We start from the raw sequence: 21089 nt of genomic DNA on the forward strand, positions 1-21089 counted from the left end.
TCCAATCTACATAGAGAGCCATAATATTTGAAACAGGGGGGAAATGCAGTATCCCACTAGGGTATGTAACAACTGTATGAATTGCTGTACAGTCTCAAGGTACTCTATCCTGCCACTCATATATTCTATAGAATTAAATTCCTTGATTTCCATCCTTTCATCCTTCCACATTTTTGGACTGGTGCTCTCTCCTAAGCTCTGCAGGGGGTACACATGCAGTTTAGAGCCAGAAACCAAATGGCTCTTGGGCCCTGACATTGCAGGCATCCACATCAAGAGCAGGACTGGGGAAGTCAGCTTGGCCCCTTCTGAATGCTATGTCAGAATGGCTTTGACTAGAGCAGCCAACCTGAGGTGGGGCCTGGAGATCTCCTGGAAATACAACTGTTCCCCAGGTGACAGAGACCAGTTCCCTTGGAGAAAATGGCAGCTTTGGAGCATAGATTGTATGGCATTATACACTGCTGAGGTCAATGCCCTCTACATACTCTGCTCTCCACAAGGATCCATCCCCCAAAATCCAGGAACTTCCTAACCTGGTCCCATTCTGCACATGTTGGATAATGCACTTTCAATGTGCTTTGGCAGCTGGATCTTCCTGTGCAGAACAGGAAAATCTGCTTCTAAAGTTCATTGAAAGTGCATTATCTATTGTGTGCCGAATAGGCCCTGGATTTGCCAACCTGAGCTTTGGCTCACTTCCTTGGGAAGCAGTATCAAGTTATACTTAATGCTGTGGAGCAAAATAGGATTCACTTTCCCAAATGGGAGCAACCCCAGGTCCAAAGGGCTCAAATTTTATGGCGGCTCAACTTTGATATTAAATAAACCAAGTAGGGAACACAAAAGCAAGTTCAAGGTGATAGATTTGACAAGGCTGTTGACTAACATTTTTGATTTTTTAAAAAGTGGGACCTGTTGATGCCTGTCCTTTGTTGAAAGAAGAAAGATTTCTGTGTTCTTATATGCAATTTTCAGTAGGTTTGGTCTGGGCAACAAAGCACTTATTTCTTGTAGGCCACAGACCTTTGCCCCTCCCTGTTAATGCTTCACTTGCTTGCCCCGCTTGCTTTATCTGCTTGGGCCGCTTTTTGGAACAGACCTCCACTTGTTTATCCAGCCTGATGATTTTATCGTATCCCTCAGGCACTGGATCCAATATATATTAGTTTATTTTCACATGTATACCCTGCCCTTCCCTGAAGGCTCAGGGCGGCTTACAAAGAGTTCTGAAATACATAAGAAATTTAAAATTAAAACACTTAAGAGTTTTAAATTAAATATCCTGTTTTAAAAATTGTAAATAACAATGAAATACTAGACCAATTGGCTTCAGCCACCTCCTTCCTCAAGAAAAATAGAGGAGGAGGGGTAAGATATTCACTCAGATGGACTCCAGTGGGATGGGTTGTAGACAGACAGGGAGGTGGCACTACTAAGCTATTTCTTTCTCCTAGGCCTCAACTGTAGGTGAAACAACTCTGTCTTTCAGACCCTGTGGAACTATTCAAGGGCCCTGATCTCATTTGACAGAGAATTCGACCACGCTGGGGCCAGGGTTGAGAAGGCCCCGGCCCTGGTTGAGGAAAGTTTGACTTCCTTGGGGCCAGGGATCCTGAGTAGATTTTGTTCAATAGAATGTAACGTTCTTTGGGGGACATAGTGAAAGAGGCGGTCCTGTAGATATTACTGGAAAGGACTTGACAAGGTCCAACTCTTGTCACAGTTCTCTGCACCTCTGCCTATTGTTTAAAAGTTAAAAATAAAGCAGATAAACTCCCTCTTTTACTGATGCCATGTGTATTCCTAAAGAGCTCCTTACTGCAGATACATGTGCACTGAAACTCTGCACAGAAAGTAAGACAGGCAAGGCCTGTTGGCCATAATTCATAGAATCATGTGTGCAGTTAGTAGTGAGAACAAGCATGTGGTGCAGGGGTAGTCAAACTGCGGCCCTTCATATGTCCATGGACTACAATTCCCATGAGCCCCTGCCAGCAAACGCTCGCAGGGGCTCATGGGAATTGTAGTCCATGGACATCTGGAGGGCTGCAGTTTGACTACCCCTGATGTGGTGGCTCACTGGGGATGTGGCAGCCCATTCTTGTGGCTTTAGACTCATAGAAAGATACTGATTTCTTTACCAGCCATTTCTGAGGAGAGGAAATCGACAGAGCCAGGTAGCATGTGGGAATATAGATGCTGTGTCATTTTCCCGTCTGCTGATTGGAGATTGCTAGTCACCTGACCTTTTTTTTTACTCCAAGGAGAATAAGGGACTTTTGTATGGATCCCATCTAGGTTTCCCCCTTCTTCTCCCTGTACTTGGATTAATGAGTACAAGGCAAAGTGAGCTAACTGGGATGTATGTTTCCCTCCTGCACCGAGCTGAATGTTCTTGTAGGGATTTCTTCACCTCAATAGTTTGTCCCGAGACTCCAAGGGCCTTCATCACATTCCAGTTTTCCTCCAACTAAGCCATATTTCCTTTCCTCCAAGAATAAACCCCAAGGAAATGTTCTCTCCTCTCAAGTTACAGACAAACACACTTCTTTGTTTCCTATCCTTAGCAGCATCCAAACCACAGCAGACTCAAGGTACATTCTCACCATAGGAGGGGTAAACATGTTCCACCCTTTCTCCCTGATTGTTGTCATGCAACTAGTCCTAAAAGGAGCCAGTGAATTCACAGGAAAGGGCCGGGCAGCCTGTCTGCCAGAAGAGGCAAGAAGCCTCGCAGACAAGCAGAGAACTGATTTGGAGAGCAGAGACTGCACATTTCTGCCACTAGAATAGCTAAATCCAAATGTGAAATCTCCTGTAAATATGGCTGTGATATCAGTGGCTGGAAACAATTGCCAATAGTTTCACTGACCACAGTACCTTTAGAAAAACATATGGGTTTTGCCATTAAATATCAGGATCTTATCTCTTTACCTCTTTAGAATCATAGAATCATAGAGTTGGAAAGGGCCATACAGGCCATCTAGTCCAACCCCCTGCTTAACGCAGGATCAGCCCTAAGCATCCTAAAGCATCCAAGAAAAGTGTGTATCCAACCTTTGCTTGAAGACTGCCAGTGAGGGGGAGCTCACCACCTCCTTAGGCAGCCTATTCCACTGCTGAACTACTCTGACTGTGAAAAATTTTTTCCTGATGTCTAGCCTAGATCGTTGTACTTGTAGTTTAAACCCATTACTGCGTGTCCTCTCCTCTGCAGCCAACAGAAACAGCATCCTGCCCTCCTCCAAGTGACAACCTTTCAAATACCTCAACCTCCTTTTCTCCAGGCTGAACATTCCCAAGTCCCTCAACCTATCTTCATAGGGCTTGGTCCCTTGGCCCCAGATCATCTTCGTCGCTCTCCTCTGTACCCTTTCAATTTTATCGACGTCCTTCTTGAAGTGAGGCCTCCAGAACTGCACACAGTACTCCAGGTGTGGTCTGACCAGTGCCGTATACAATGGGACTATGACATCTTGTGATTTTGATGTGATGCTACTGTTGATACAGCCCAAAATGGCATTTGCCTTTTTTACCGCTGCATCACACTGCCTGCTCATGTTTAGTTTACAATCCACAAGTACCCCAAGGTCTCGTTCATACACAGTGTTACCTAGAAGCGTATCCCCCATCCAGTAGGCATGCTTTTCATTTTTCTGACCCAGATGCAGAACTTTACACTTATCTTTATTAAATTGCATCTTGTTCTCATTTGCCCATTTTTCCATTGTGTTCAGATCTCATTAAACTCTGTTTCTATCTTCTGGAGTATTTGCCAGTCCTCCCAATTTGGTGTCATCTGCAAACTTGATGAGTAGTCCCTCCACCCCCTCATCTAGATCATTAATAAATATGTTAAAAAGTACCGGGCCGAGCACCGAGCCCTGAGGTACCCCGCTACTCACCTCTCTCCAGTCTGATGAAACACCATTGACAACAACCCTTTGAATGCGGTTCTCTAACCAATTCCCTATCCACCTAACTATCTGAAAATCCAGATTGCAGTCCTTCAACTTATCCATCATCTTTGATGATCCATCATCATCCATGATCTTTGAATCATCCAGGTCTTTTTTCATTCATTAAAGGCAATAGTGGCCCCTTTAATATTAGTTAAGGCAGATAAAGTTCCTGCGCATGCAAATGCTAACTTTTGCTTTGAATCTTGAGGTTAGCATCATGAGGAGGAGGAGGAGGAGCTGGTTTTTTATACCCTGCTTTTCAGAACCTGAAGGAGTCCAAAGTGGCTTACAAATACCTTTCCCTTCCTCTCCCCACAACAGACACCCTGTGAGGTAGGAGGGGATGAGAGAGTTCTGTAGGAACAACTCTCAAAGAACTGTGACTAGTCCAAGGTCACCCAGCTGCATGGGAAGGAGTGAGGAATCAAATCTGGTTCTTCAGATTAGAGCTCCCTGCTGTTTACACCATGCTGGCTCTCCCGGGAAGCACCAAAAGAGGAATGGTAAGCAAACTGTTTGTATTCCTCTTGGACTATTTGTGTTCGATTGGAACTCTGTGTGAAATCATGAAGTGTTCTTCAGTGCTATTTCCTTACCCTGGAGGAAATTTCATACTGTGTTCAAATCAAATTCCCATCCTTCCTTTTATGTGAGACAATCTTATCAAGACTTCAAACATCCCCGAGGCTCATGTTTGAACCCTCTCCAAATTTTCAACATCCCCTATTTTTTTCAAACTGTGGACTACAACAACCAGACATGGGATGGAGTCCAATAAACTGGCTTTGTGTCTCTTAGCAAACTCACTGAAGAGCCATATAGGTGGGAAACGTCTGCAGAAAAAACAAGGACATTACACACCAGCATCAAATGGTGCATTCTGCATTCAACATAGCCGGACAAGGCTTTCGCAGTCTATGGGATTTCATATCATTTAGTATTCCATTGAGCCTGACACCTCACATTTTGTCCTGTCCATTCCTGGAGAGCATCAAAATGAGACTATAAGAACCCAAAGAAGGTTCCACGGCAAATTGTTAACACCCCTTTTAAAACTACTTAAGGAAGATGAAGTGCCACAAATCAAGTGCCACAGATCACTGAAGATGTACCTTACTAAGCAAACAGCTTGTACTTATTTACATGCGGCTAGCAAGGCAGATTTCCACAGAGCTGCAAACAGAGGGATATTTATGTCTCTGGGTGTACACATACATACAAACATGTATGCAAGCATGCAAAACAAGTGCCACAGAAAGCCATGGGGTTTGATTTTTGAGGAAGAGGAACTTCAAATCTCTGCTCAGCATTTGAAAACCTTGTGCATTTCTCAGTGTAATCTGTGACTATTACGCACTACTTCTCTGTATAGTCAAACTCATTAGGCTGTTTGCTCTACTTCTTTACTCAATGAGGGAGTAAAGTGAGGTCTTTGCTGCCAGAGGATATAGTGATGGTCACTGGCATAGATGGCTCTAAAAGGGGATTAGACCAATTAATGGAGGAAAGGTCTATTAGTGGCTATGGCCATGGTGCATAAAGGGAACCTCCACATTGAGTGGCACTAATCCTCTGAATCCCAGAGCCAGGAGGCAACATCAGGGAAAGGTCTCAGTCTCTTTGCCCTGTTGTTGGCCCTCCAGAGTAATCAGTTGACGCAAGATGTTGTACTAGGATGGCCCACTGGTCTGATCTGGCAAGGCTTTGCTTACATTCTTAGGCTGAGAGGACAAAGCATATTAGATTTTGGAAATATCTTTCAGCGTCATGTTCTGACAAATGGTCACCAATGGTATCCCAGCATTAGCAGCAGCGCATGTCTTTCCCCAACCGTAATGACAATACCTTATTCTTCCCCTCTATGATTGCTGTTCTCTGGGTGATGCTTCGGATTCTGTTTCCTGTCGTGCTGCCAGATTTCAAAGTGAAAGGTGCCTCTGGGTTGGAGCAAAAGTCAAGCCTAGGGTGGGAAAAATGAGATTGAAGCATGAAGTTGAACATCTGACTCTCTCTTGTACGCACTGGCAACTGCCTCGGTAAAGGCAGACTAATTGGGTGTGTGACATTTACTGGTCATTGGATGCCCGTCCAAAGGTTAGGTCCAAGTTTGAATTTTGTGGTTTAAAGTGATAGATCAGCCACAGATGGAATTCAGGTATACTGAACATACCTTCTTCCAAATCCCATGCACAGAAGTAAAACCAGTCATAACAATGTCAGACCAGGCAAACTGCTTTAGCAATATTTATTTAGTCTCAGCAACAGATGCCATCTCTCTCCAGCTACACAACAGCTGTGGCAGCAAGTCATTGAGCTTTCACTTGGGGGAGGGGGTCAGTGGCATGTTGGTGTGTGTGTGTGTGTGGGGGGTGATGTGGGAGCGACGGGCTAAACATCAAGCTATTGATACATATAAAATAAATGATGGGGAGGAATGGGACTCAGAATTTGGAGAGAGAGATAAAGGCTTCAACATGGAAGTGGGAAATACATACATTTGGAAAATAAAGGTGTTTTTTTGTTCATTTTTCCAACGGAAAATTAAAATGTTAAGGAGCACTGAAAAAGACAAACCGCAGTTTGACTACTCCTGGATTACAGGGTAAAAGTACATGAAGTACTTCAAACACTCAAAAAGCATTACTTAAAAGAGATTACTGTTATTAACACAGAATTCCAGTTACCTCCCCTCAGAAGCTAAAATGACTAAATGGAGGCTATCATAGTTTTGCCCCAACAAGAGAAGACAAGACTCACTGGAAAAGACAATGCTAATAAAAGGTGAAGGAAACAGGAAAGGATGAAAACCCAACATGATAAAGGCCACCTCATGCTTCAGTTTTCAAGACCTGAGTAAGGAGGCTCTTAATAAGAGGACATTTATTTATTTACATTTCTGGAAGTCATTCATTCATAGGGTCGCCGTAAAGCACTTAACACACACACACTTGTATCTGTTACCAAAGTAGATTCACACATCAGTATATGAAGTTGCTTTTTATTGAATCAGACCACTGTTTATAAACACAACAATAACATGAGATCTCAGATTTTCACAAAAAAATTATTTAATTTCTATGATGAGGGGGAGGGCATTATCCAAAAGGGGCGTGAAAAATTTGATTCCTAATCGGACATAGATTTCTATTCAGGTTGGAAATGCTGTATTGAGATTTTATTTATTTATTTATTTATTTATTTATTTATTTATTTATTTATTTATTTATTTATTTATTTATACTGCCCTTCCCTATGGCTCTGGGCGGTTTACATAAAACATTTTTGAACATTCACATAGAACACTATCAAAATCAAATATAACAGTATAACAATAACAACAACATATCAACTGGAACAATTAGAATTTTACTGTCACCCTTATCAAGCAACCAGAATTCATAAACAGATCTGTTTACATTATTGCAGTAATTTCATGAAAACATTTGTTAAGATTAAGACAATGGTCCCCCCAACGCATACTTAAATACATATATTTACATTCCCATAAAAAATTAACAAAATATAAATGCTTTCCATTGTTTACTAGATATGGGATAAAACCTTCTAAATTATTTTAAAAATATGTACAATTCAAAACATTTGGTTTCTTTAAACTGGGAGTGGAGAGAGCCACAAAGTTGTAACAGTTATTAGAAATTTCAAGACTGGGGGGGGGGGGGGGACAAGCCATGTTTATCATACATAATGGGCTAGGGTTTTCTTTGTTGTTGTTGTTTTTAAACAGTATGCTCAAATATAACCTAAATGGAATGAATTTGTTTTCCAAATGCTAATTTGATACATGTGGAAATAAACACATTGGAATGTTTGTTTTATTTGGTACATGTCTTCATATCCTTTTGAAGAGCTTCTTTTGTTGTGATACTGGATGGCTTGGCACTAACTTGGATGGACCAGTTTAGCCCAATCTCATCAGATCTTGGAAACTAAGTATAGGGTAGCTTTAGTTAGCACTTGCATGGGAGACCACCAAAGAAGTCTATGGCTTCTACATGGTGGCAGGCAATGGCAACAGCATATTCTGTCTCTTGCCTAGAAAACTCAACAAGGTCACCATAGTTGGCTGCTATCTGATGATATTTTCTATTACTAGATGATGCACCAGTCCACCACAGCCCCCAGACATTTGGCCAAAGAGTCTGGTGGTGTGGATGGATGGCCATCCATCAAAAGAATAGCTGGTTGCCATCGATGATATCCCCACACAAAACTCTGGATTGGTTGGATGAGGAAGTGCATATAGATGTTAAATAACACTGGGGAAGAGAATAGCTCACTGTGGAACCCTGCATTCCAGGACATGCCACTGGGAGGCTCTCTCCTTTAGAACCATCCTCTGTTCCCAACCTTGGAGAAAGGACTGCAGCCCTTTAAAATTTGTGCCCTAGATCCCCATGTTGACTGAATGTTGGGCTAATAGCCCATGGGTGACAGTGTTAAACACTGCTGTAAAGTCTAGCAAGAACACCAGCACTGACCCACCTAGATCCAGTTGCCTCCGGAGATCATCTGTAAGGGTGACCAGAATCAGTTCCACCCCATGGCCAGGTTGGAAGCCGGACTGCAATGGATCAAGAGCCAATGTTTCATTCAAGAAACTGTGTAGCTGTCCCACAACTACCTGTTCAGTCCCATTGTCCCTTTGATTTTGTTGAAAATAAAGGCAAAGAAAACTCTAGAAAGCTAGTACATTGTGATCCTAGCAATTTGTCCCCATCTTCTACAATCTCTCCTTCCAAATAATTTCATCACGTGTATATCAAATAACTAATAAATCTAGTTGGAGATAAGTCAATATATAGTGAAACCCAGATCAGAGGGTAAATGCTGTAGCAACATTTTACCATATTCAGCCAATATGCAGTAGCACTTGCTGAACTGTTGGCTTTCACGAGCACATAAAACATGATGCATTAATCTTGTTTGGGATATCATCTTAAAGGTGCCAAAGCTGGGGGAGGGAGGGGGAACACCAATCAATTAAGTGGGGAAAAACTGACCAAAAACATATACACTATTGAAATCTTAACCACAGTCACCTGGGACTTTTCTGCACTGGTGGTTTCCTCCATTTCCACTATGAATTCCCCTCTTTTTTTTTTTTTTTACTTTTGCTTTCTGAGCAGATGTTCCTTTTTAAAATCCTGTACTGTGCTTCCCCCCCTTCAGGCTGAGGACACATTCCATTCACATTTTTGCATGTTATTTAAAAATGGGTTTTCCTCAATTTATCTTATTTGTTCAGTTCCAAGGCAGTTTTTAAAAAGCAAAATCATTCTGTCTATTTTTGTGCCCCACTCTTGATCTGCCCATGAGAGGACGGCCCCTTGATCCATGCTGCCCAGAGGATGCCCACTGTGTACCTTCCACTGTCCCCCATTCTTTGGTGGACTATCACCAGTACTGGTACACCACTTTATTTATTTATTTGTTTGTTTGCTTGTTTGTTTGTTTGTTTCCCTTCCCTGCAGCTCAGGGTAGCTTACATAAACCATGGGAGAACATGAAACAAATGCAGTATAAGTCAGTGTCAACATCAAATAAGCAATCGTGCCAACAGTAATAACAGTGGTTCCAATAGGTTCAGAAAGTGGTTGAACAACATTAGCATGTTAACAGTCCCATGGTTGGTCAGTTCAGGATATTTAGTTCACGAACAGGGGTTCTGGGGGGGTCCAGTAGCTGTCGGTTCAGTTGACCTCAACCAAATGCCTGGCAGAAGAGCTCCATTTTCCAGGCCCTGGGGAACTGTCCTAGCTGGGGCAGGGCCCTGATCTCTTCTATAAGCAAATTCTACCAGGTGAGGACCAGGACAGACAAAGCTCTGGACCTTTTTGAGGTCAGACAAGCTTCCTTAGGGCCAGGGATCACCAGACAGTTAGAAGTGGCAGAGAATAGAGCTCTTTGAGGGGTATAGACAGTGAGACAGTGCCTCAGGTACGCTGGGCCCAGACCGAGTATGGCCTTAAAAGTGATTACCAAACCCTTAAGTCTGATTTGGAATTCAACTGGTAGCCAATGCAGTTGTTGGAGAGCAGGCCAGATGTGGGACCTCCATGATGTTTCTGTGATGAACCTGGCCGCTGCATTCTGCACCAGTTGTAGTTTCTGGATCAAGGTTAAGGGTAGGCCTATGCAGAGCAAATTGCAGAAGCCCAGAACTGTGGCTAGGTATTCTGGGTCCAAGTAGGGCACTAGTAGTTTGGCTTGGCATATGCGGTAGAATGCCAGCCGCACTACTCTTGTGATCCGTGCCTCCATAGAGAGGGAAGTGTCCAGGATCATGCCCAGGTGTTTAGGATTTTGTGAGCTAATCTGCAAATTTGGGTTGGTTGCCAAAATGGTCTCACCAGGTGACACGCCACTGGCATTGCACAATTTTAACAAAAACATATTTGTTCAGCATATGCACTGGATCACCTGAAAAAAAAATGGGGAGATGGCACCTTGGGATACCAAGGAGGAAGCAAAGGGTTTAAGATGGATTTTGAAGGAGACCAAGGGCAACGCATATAAGGACTACTAAAGAGGCAGTGAGATGGCAATCAATGCATTTGATTATTTCAGGGTCCATATAATAGCAAGAATTCTCAAATACTGATGCCTGGGGTGGAGGCAAAGTTTTGTGTGTGTGTGTTTTTCTTTGCTTGTACATGCATGTCTGCATCCACGAACCACAAACATCTCAACAAGCACTTCCTTGGGACCAATACAAAAGGCTTCCTTTCCCTTTGTGTTTTCTGCTTTCAAAACTTGCCAATAAATCATGGTCTGCTACTGGATGCATTTACCAGCTTAATAACATGTGGATCATCTACTTAATGATGTACAGCGGCGGGTGTATTTGCTATCGCACTCTAATAGATACAGATTCAGGAATGTATTAAATGTACTAAATCACTGAACATTTTGGGGTGGGGGGAAGAGGGGAGTTATTCTACTGAAAGAAGGTCAATGGAAACAATCTGTCACACTTCTTGATTTGAAAATATGGCATAAAGACAATGGAGGGAGCATTTCAGACAGCTAAGATGACATCAAATATTAAAATAAAGGCAGCCAACTGAATATCTCCCTATGAATGCAAATGAACATACCCACCTTTAAAATAACCAACCAGGAGACCATGAAAGCCTGCCCCCCTCAACAACAACAAAAGGCCAACACAGCTGAAAATAGCAAGTATTTCTGTGAAATCCAGAAACATACACACCATGATCCCACCAGACTGCAATGAAAACCTGGGAAAGCAGTAGGGAATGCAGAATGCTTTCAAAGCATACAAATTAAGTCGTACTGAATCCACTCTATTCAAACTCTGGAGGAAACGGTAAGTGCAGAAAATGCCCTGGATTAGTATCTCAGGATTGTTTTCATGCACTGCATTCACCAATCATAAAATTCTCTATATGGTTTCCCTATGCTTGTCTGATCTTAGGATCACTTTGCAATAAATAAAAAAGCACAAATGGGTGATTATATATTAAGTGAAATGTCAGAAAAGATCCCTCAAAGAGCTGAAGTTTACGGTTGAGACCAGGCTTAACATCTATGCCCCCCCGGGACCTGAGGATTGGGATTAAATCCCCTCTCCACCCGCTAGTGGGGGAATGGATAGTCGATTAGCCGCTCTTGCCAGGTAGCTATTAATTGCAGATGTGTCAATGGGATTTTAATGTATTTTATGGGGTTTTATACTGTTGTAACCCGCCACGAGCCGCAAGGGAGTGGCGGGTAATAAATCCAATAATAATAATAATAATAATAATAATAATAATAATAATAATAATAATAAAAGCAAAACTGCATAATCCCTTATGGGAGGGGTGGGCAAACTGTGGCCCTCCAGATGTCCATGGACTACAATTCCTATGAGCCCCTGCCAGTGAATGCTGGCAGGGGCTCATGAGAACTGTAGTCCATGGACATCTGGAAGGCCACAGTTTCCCCACCCCTGCCTTATGGGACCCTGTGGGATCTCACAGGGAGGGGGCAGGGAGATTAACCCAATCTCAACTAGATTTTAAAAGCAAAAATAAAACAAAAAAACCCTACCCTATTCCTCTCCAAGAAAAAAAATGTGGCGTGGGATCAGATTCAGCCCCAAACTGAACCGCTCTCCTTTGTGGCTGTAATTTTTGTTTTAAGGATGGGAGTAAGGTTGCCAACTTTGGGCTGGGAAACTCCTGAAGATCTAGGAGTAAAGTCCTGGGGGCCTTGGGAGGGGAGACACCTCATGTCATAAAGTCCACACTTCAAAGCAGCCCTTGTCTCCAGATGAACTGATTTCCATAGTCTGGGGATCACTTCTAATTCCAGGAAATCTCCAGGCCCTGTCTGAATGTTGGCAACCCTTGCCAGGAGGATCCAGTCACAGCTCTCTCAGCATCTTATCTGTTTTGGTCCTGAGACCAAGTAGAGCCACTGTCGGTCAGAGAGGCAGCACTAGGATGCATTTATAGATGGAAGTTGCAAGTGTTCAAATACGCAAACTTGGACATTTCTTAACCCAGGAGTCATAGAGTCCATTTATTTATTATTTATATAATTAAGGTTCTAATTCTTAGGCCCATTCCACACAAGTTAAATGTAGCAGGAGTGTGGCAAATTGAAAACGCTACTAATTTGCAGTTATGCACGACGTCGCGCACAATCTGCCACACTCCTGAAACAGTACCTCTAGAAGCACTTCGTTGTAGCGCTTCCAGGGAAATCCCCAAAAGTGGATTCACCCTCTGGAAAGCGCTACACTCTTGCAAACAATCTGCAACAGTTTCAAAAAAGTTCTGTGCATTACCATTGTTGCGGTTTCAGCAAAGTCCCTCCCCCTGGCTCTCTCCTCTGAACTTCCGGCGAAGCGATCGCCATTTTTTTTTCCTTGGAGCGAGCGGAGAGCAACGAGCCGGCGAGCCTTCATTCACACAGCGAGGCTTCTCTGGCTGCAGTCCCTCCACAGAGCTGCTTTAAAGCTCCCCTCAAGTCACCAAGCACAACACAGCCCCGTTTGCAAGTTCCCTTTATTTCCGGCCGAAAATCGCGCCCGTGCACGGGGGGGGGATTTTTTTTTCACTCGGGGGAGTGTGGCAACGATGAATCGGCAGCTCACACGCCAGCTGCCAGCTAGATGGGTCTCTACGTTAGGAGGAAGCAAGGAATCAAGGAATCAAGGAATCAAGGCATATTCGTTGCAACATTTTTCTTTTTTCTTTTAAAAACTGTTCTTAAAGGGAAAGGGGCTTTTCCGGAGCATGGTAACAGCCGCCAATTGGCTGCTCGTTTGATTGACGGCCAGGGGCGGGACAAAGCACGGGCGGGACAAAGCTCCTAGTGATTTTTGGCGAGACCGGAAACCTGTGGGAAATGATTGAAACGCTACTGGATTCCACTTCAAAGGCAGGTAAGCATTACGCCGAATTCCACTATTTAAAATTCTGTTATTTCTTTCTGTAAGCAATTTGCTACATTGATCCTTGTGCAGAATGGGCCTTAAAATATCTCATTCTTCCATCTTCACCAAATATATTGGCTGCCCCCTATTTGCCACATTTGGGCTTGGCCACAGTGATTCATGCCATGATCACTTCCAGCCTAGAGTACTGGAGCTCACTCTATTCAGGGCTGCCCTTGAAGATGGTTTGGAAACTGTAGGCCATTCAGAACACGGCTGCCAGACTTTTGCTCTCCCTGGTATTTGCACAGTCAACCTACCTTGCAGTTATATAGGCTTCCCTTTGGTTTCTGGAACAAATTCAAGTGGCTGGCTCTCACCTTTAAATCCCTATAGGGCCTGGGACCATCATTTTCCAAAGGCCACCTCTCCCACTATGACTCCTCATATTGCCTATGTCCGTGATCATGATGAGCTTAGTTATCTATCAGAGAAACCCAGTAGGGTTTCAAAACAGAGGCAGCTACTTCCCCATTTGCAATAGCATTGGTTGGCCAGGATCATCAGTCCTCTTGGAGCTGGCTGCCAGCTCTGTAAGGGACTGGGAATAATTTCCCAACCCCTTGCAGACCCAAATGGGAGCTCTTCTGCTGGATTGGGTCCCCTCCCCATTGGGGTTGCCTACTGGTTCTGGAAGGTAAATGAATTTCCTCCAGGCCAGGCTGGATTCTAGAAATTTTTGGTGTGTAGGGGGGATCGTTTGGGCATGAAATTGGGGTCACTGTAGGTAGGCAGGTAGTTGTGAGTTCCTGCATTGTGCAAGGGGTTGGACTAGATGACCCTGGAGAACCCTTCCAACTCTATGATTCTAAGGGACTGGGAAGGATTTGCAGACCTGAACAGGAATCTTTTTGCTGGCAATCTTTTTTTCTATTTTGCCTGCCTGATAATATTACAACATAAGTATGTTGCCATACCGTCACCTAAAAACAAGCAAACACAGTTCCTACAGTTTGCAAAAGGAAATTGTTTATTCTGAATCTAGAGCTTCTGCAGCCTTTCTTACTATAGCTCCAGATAGATCAAACACTTGAACATTTTGTGGAAGAACACCTGTGTAAGCATGTCCCACATAACTCCATGGAGATTACTTTTGACTGAAGGAGCCAAAAGGATCCACTCTGCTCAGAGAAAGAGTTCAGCTGGGAGGGGAAAGGGGGAGCTCCATTGCAACGCACGTTTGTTAAAGCAAAACAACCATTCTGCTTGGGAACTGAATGCAACCAGGAAAAGAAGGAGGAGGTCACTGGAGGAGATGATTTGCCACAGTATCAAGAAGGTGGGATGCAGGAGAGTACAGAGTAGTACAGATCAGCCTCCAGGGAGGGCGGTATATAAATATAATAAATAAATTATAATGCAATAATGGTCAAAAAAATTTAAAAATATGGCATGGAGGGGAGGAAGGCAAAGGAGATACAGGCCATTCCGCACAACATAAATGTAGCCGAAGTCTTACCTTTTGTAAACGCTATTAATTTAACGTTCCGCATGACGTAAAGAAGCCACAAAACTCCCGCAAAACTCCAGCAACAATTGGAATTTTATAGTGCTTAGGGGGAAATCCAGGAAAGTGGATTCCCCCTGAAATAACCGCTACATTTCTGAGCACAAGCCGCAACACATCAAAGAAAGACATGTGCGTTCTCAAAATAGCGCTAGAAAGAATGTCCCTCCCTAGCTCTTGCCCCCGCGCTTCCAGAGATGTGATCGCCATTTTTCCCCTCTTAAACCGGCAAAAGCAACGAATAAGCAAGGCTTCTTCGGCTAAAGTCCCTCTACAGAAAGGCTTAACAGTAAAACAAAGTTCCCTTCTGCAATTGTCACTAAAGTTTCCAAGCTCAATACAGCCCCCTGTTCGACACTGCCTGTAATTTCAGCCAGAAATCGCGCCCCATGGGGTATTTTTTTTTTTACTTGAAGATTAAGCACCAGTGAAAAAGGTCTTTCTGAGACAATGAATGAACAAATATTTGTTGCGACTGGTGTTTTCGGGTTTTTAAAAAACAGTTTTTAAAGGGAAAGGGGCTTTTCGAGAGCAGGAAAACAACAGTTCATTGGCTGTTCTGTTTGATTGATGGCCAGGGGCAGGAAGAAGCACGGAAAAATATCACCTCCTTTGTTGCAATTCCGGCAAGACAGGAAACCTGTGGGGAATGAATAGACCGCTACTGGGACTTCAATATTCCACTAGAATTGAAGGTATGCAGAATGACAAAATTCCACTATTAAATATAGTGTTTCTGCATACTGCAAACATTTAGCAATATTGGTCCTTGTGCGAAATGGCCCACAGCATTGGCTGGATCTCAAATGTCATCACTTTGAGGCGGGAAACGATGGAAGAAACCAACGCGACTCTTTTCAGCTTCCACCTTAGGTTACTGTCAGTTCCCTCCCAGGGGATGGGGGGGAGGGGGGACTGGTTTTAGCAACATTCCCAAAACTTGGCAAACTGGGAGTGCATTCAGTGCTGTGCCTGAATCGCAAGATTTCTGTGTGGAATGTTTGTAATTCTATGGAGCATTACTATTGTCCCATTTGTTCCAGGTATGGAAAAGATCTGTTTAAAGTTCCTTGAGTTTTGAAGAACATATAAGTTAATGTCATTGTATAAACAGTAAGTCCACATACTGAATCCTGTGCAGTTTATTAAGTTATTTTTTAATGTTCCCTTCACCTTTATAACTAATGGATATCTAAACTGAACTCCAACCATAAGAGACAAATTAGAAACACTAAAAAAAATCTGAGTTACAACATCACTAACAAAATTACGGAGTGGTTTAGATGTAATGCTTTTCTGACAAGCACTCAAAGGACTTAGCTATCTCCTCACCCAGAAGAAAATTTAAAGTATAATTAAATGGATAAAAGAATGTTTAATAAGGCAGCAAATTTATTTATTTATCTCACCTTTCTGCCCACACAAGGGCCACCAAGATGCCTAATCAGTTAAAATATATAAATAATAAAATCACAGTTTAGTACCATTAAAACCAATCAAAAAGTACATCATTAAAATAAGGCCAGAATTAAAATACACACAAAGACATAAAAACAGCAATTAAAACACTAGACATTTATTTACTTATTCATAACTTGGCTTCTATCCTGCCATTCACAGACAAAAAAATAAACCCATAAAACCATTGTTATAATCCCCAATTACAACCCCCAATTACAACAAGTCTCAGGGGAGATCTTCCTAAGGGGAGCTTGATGACCTCGGTGAGGGGCCCCCGATCTTCCTTCCCTGGCCTCAACCAAAAACCTGGTGGAAGAGCTCTGTTTTGCTGGCACTGCAAAACTGTGAAAGCTCCAACAGGGCCCCACAGCTCTCCTGGGAGCTCATTCCACCAGGTGAACCTTCCTTGGGCCAGGGACCTCCAACAGATTCATACCCGCTGAACGTAAAGCTCTGCAGGGGACATAGGGAGATAGGCGGTCCCACAGGTATGTGGGGCCCAGACCGCAGACAGTCATAAAGGTTAACACCAAAACCTTGAACTTGATCCAGGCTACAACTGGCAACCAATGCAACAGCACAGGCTGGATATGGGCCCTCCAAGATGTTCCTGTGAGAACCCTAGCAGCTGCATTTTGCACCAGCTGCAATTTCTGAGTCAAGGCCAGGGGTAGGAAGGGGTGAATGAATGAACAACAAATCAAACAGAAAAGTATTCACCTGCCAGTAGAAGATGGCAATAGATGGGGACAGGGAAATCTCCTTGGGGAGACAGTTCCAGACTATTAGGTACCACGACCTAGAAGGTCCTCTCCTAGGCTGGCACCCTCCTAATCTCAGAAGGCAGGGGCACCTGAAGCAGGGCCTCCAAAAATGATCATAGTGGTTCGGCAGGTTCATAAGGGAGTAGGTTGTCCTTCCAGTAAGTTGATTCCATACATTAGAAGGCAAAACCAGCACCTTGAATTGTGCCTGGAAACAAACTGGGAGCCAGTGTGGATGGGTCAAGACTACGTGATACTGTCCCTATGAACCATTCCTGACAGCAGCATTTTGTGCCCACTGGAGTTTCCAAACACTGCCCACAGGCCCATGCACACACACTTGAGTGGTCTTGGATCCAGTATTGGAGAAATGAACAATTCCTTTTTGAAACCATTTCGATTTCCAGACAAAAATGGCAAAAGGGACTCGTCAGAGTTGTCAGTCATTCGAAGCCCAAAGACACATATTGCATTACAGTCCTGTTCAGAGCTCCTAAAAGTTCCTACCTTTCCAATGAGGGATCTGACTCGCAATACACAAATGTACTACGTATTAGTCTTGTTAGTCTGTGTTTTCATTCTTTAACTACACCTTCAAAGTGAGAAAGAATCTGGATGAGGGGGGAGAGGGAAAGGGGAACAAAATCCCAGCTTGCCTTTAAGGATACATCAAGCTCTTAAGGAAGTTGATTGTGCCATGTTTGAAGATGCAAAGATAATCACTGTGCTGGGAACCGTCTTATATAGAGAAGGAAGCCAAACAACAAGAGGAAAGCAGCGTATGCTCCTAATTTCGCACAGGAAGCTCCCAGCACCTCCTGCCTTAGTAAGATAAGAAAACTCCCATGGCCTATTCTGGACAAGGCCACCGTTATCACCCTTAGCTTCACACTGTCCTCTCTCCACTCCACAGTTCTGCTCTCTTAATGAGATCTTGCCTCCATTTGCCAAATACAATAGTGCAATATATTTATAACTAGGGATGAGGAAGTTTTCCAGGCTAAGAGTTTACTACATGTCATTTTGACATGTCTGTCCATGGATTTAAAGAACAAACTGGCTTCATGACTAAATTAATTTATTGATTTATATACCGCCCCTCTCAGGCTGGCCGTCTTGGGGCAGTGAACAATAAGGCGTATAACATTCACAGAATAAAACACAAAAATATCATAAAAAACAGTTCAAGATTAAATTATTAAAAATACTTTGCTCTTAACCTGCTGTTCCTGTTTGTTTGATCTTAGGAGCTTAAATAATTAGCACGGAATCAGGCTGGAGGAGACAGGATGAAAGAGGAGACGAGAGGAGGGAGGGCCGGGAAGTGTGGTTCTGATTTTTGTTGGCTTCAATCATTGGCTTGGTGGAAGAGCTCTATCTTACAGCCCCTGCAGAACTTAGGAAGCTCCATCAGGGCCTGATGTCCTTGGGGAGCTCCTTCCACCAGGCAGGAGCCGGGGCTGAGAAAGCCCTGGCTCCAGTTGGGGCCAAACAAGGATCCTCAGTTGGCTGGTATTGCTTGGCCATAACACTGTCTGGGGTATAGCAGTCAATGGTAAATGATAGAATCTCATATTACCCGGAGACTATAGTCATTGGGCAATTAGTGTTTTATCAGATCACACTTCTAAAAAAGAAAGAAAGGAACTGTGGACCTGCTCTCTCTCCCCGGCATTGTCAACAATGGAGGTTGGAAGGGGGTACACTCTTTGGGTGCCCACAGAATTGCCCCCCTGGTCCCATCTTTTTGAAACTTGGGGGTTTGCACCTGCAAATTTTGTGCCTCTACCTCAAGCCCCCTCCCCCCAACCATGGTATAAATGGAAAAGGAAAATGTTTGTCCCTTTAAACTTTAAATGGCCTAATCTCCACATGCCTGCATTATGCCCGAATTGTGGTTCAGTGAAGTGTAATGTGGACCAGATTTGTCCCAAAGATGTCTGAAACAACATTGATTTAGGTATTTTTGGACTATCTGAAGTGAATCGCACATGCCTAGTCTAGGGCAGAGTCTGCACTTACTTTGTTTATTCCATTGTCAATCCTGTTGAATTCAGAGCGCTTTGAACTCGGATCTTCCTTTCCCCCCCCTCCCCATTGAACGGGAAAGTCTTCTGCATGTGGTTAGGGTAGTTCAGAAGGGGGGGGGCAAGCCTCTTTCTTTCTTTTCTTGAAGGAGGGTGGAGAGGAGCCAAGCAGGGAGCTTCTTTCTTTTCTTGGAGGAGGTGGGGGAGAGGATCGAAAAAGGCAGAGAAGGGAGAAAAAACCCAGGACCGACAGAAGTTGAGAAAAATTAGGGGCTTCTCCTTTAAGGCAAATTTGTCACATGACCACCTGTGGCCAATCACGGGTCCTCTACCACGGAGGAGAGCCCAGATTCAAAACAGCCTTTAAATATTGAGGGTCAAAAGCACTCTAAGATATCGCACAATAAAGGTAATGTCACTCCGGATCAATCCTTCTTGCTGCAGAAGGAAAATTTAAATCGCCCCAAATCCAAATGGAAATCACATTCTGTGTAGAGGGCAGGGACTGAATAGATCTGGGGTTGGAATAAAAGCTCCGTGCAGTTTACACCTAGAACTCTTTCCCCAGACAGACTCACCTGTCCCTTTCCATTTCTGTCTTCTGTCAGCTCATGAAGAGTTTTTATTTCTTCTAGTTTTCCCTCAATGACCCCCCCCCTTTCCTGTCCTAGTTTGTCTGGCTTTTTGGTTGCTTTTACTTTTGTATATGTATTTTGGTTTGGTTTTAATTGTTTTTATATTGTGTTCAGCTCTATTGTAATTGTTTTTTTTTAATGTTCTATTATGTTTGTATTTTATCTATTACCCACCCTGGTGACTGTGATGAGGTCAGAAAGGCTGGTTATATATTTTGTAAGTAAAAATAAATAGCCAAGTAAATTGCTTTCTTCATCACAATTCTTTTTTTTTAACCCTAGCAATTTGCTCTAACATGCATTTCTTGGAAATGTTCCATTTATTTTATTTCCAAGGAATCTAGTGGCAGAATTATGAGGTACATTGCGTGAAATGACTGAAAGTCATCATAGTCCAGTAAAAAATAATGCTACAACCAATACAATATTCTCAGGAAATACAGATCCACCATATAATCCTTTGCAAAAGTCAGATGTAGGAAGGAAGTATAGTACAGCGGTGGTCCCCAACCACCGGGCCGCAGCCTGGTGCCAGGCCGCAAAGGCCCTGGCACTGGGCCGCGGCTCCCTGCCTCCGCAGGGCTATGCCTGGCCGTGCATGTGCGTTTGCACCATGCGCGGCCACAAAGGCGCACTCGCGGCACTCCCGTGCAAATGCGCATTCGCAGCACTCCCGCACAAGCGTGGCTGGGTTGCGCATGCGCATTTGCGAGTTTGCGTTTGCAGAAGTGCAACGCATGCGGGTTTGCGGCCACACATGGCACAAACGCACATGCATGATCCGGCCACGCGTGTGCACGTGCGCAGGAGTGCCGCACATGCATGCCATGCGCGGCCGGGCGATCGCCCTCCCCGCCACCGCTGGTCCGCAGCCTGTAGTACAGGACCAACAAGAAAAACACAGTATTGACAGAACATATCCTTGAAATGATATAGTATTGTATGAGTTTACAAAGTGCCAACCACCTTCAGGGAATCTAAATGGGTGCCCTCCACACACACACCCAAAAATACAGCAACATTACTACAACAATGCAGAACACAGAGCCAATTGTGGTGTAATGGAGGACTCTGAGTGTTGGTCTCAGATTAGAGGATTTGGGTTTAAGGTCATTGTAGCCAGTGATAACTTGGTCAGAACACTGTCTGCCAGCCAGGGTACATTCATTAAGGATTCATTTTATTTTTGTGCGCATTATGGTTTGCAAGAAGAAGAGTTTGTTTTTATATTCTGCTTTTCTCTGCCCAAGGGAGTCTCATA

The 21089-nt window shown here is 43.6% G+C and overlaps 1 protein-coding gene across 1 annotated transcript in view; it reads right to left on the reverse strand.

The window, feature by feature from the left end:
* FLT1 (fms related receptor tyrosine kinase 1) overlaps positions 1 to 21089 on the reverse strand; it is a 143486-nt gene that overhangs the window by 71182 nt on the left and 51215 nt on the right. The window contains exon 11 of the mRNA XM_077341786.1: positions 5811 to 5925. Within this exon, the coding sequence (XP_077197901.1) occupies positions 5811 to 5925 (115 nt within the window). The remainder of the gene's footprint in view (positions 1 to 5810; positions 5926 to 21089) is intronic.

This window comes from Paroedura picta, chromosome 6 (assembly GCF_049243985.1).
Source record: "Paroedura picta isolate Pp20150507F chromosome 6, Ppicta_v3.0, whole genome shotgun sequence".
NCBI classification, from domain to species: Eukaryota; Metazoa; Chordata; class Lepidosauria; order Squamata; family Gekkonidae; genus Paroedura; species Paroedura picta.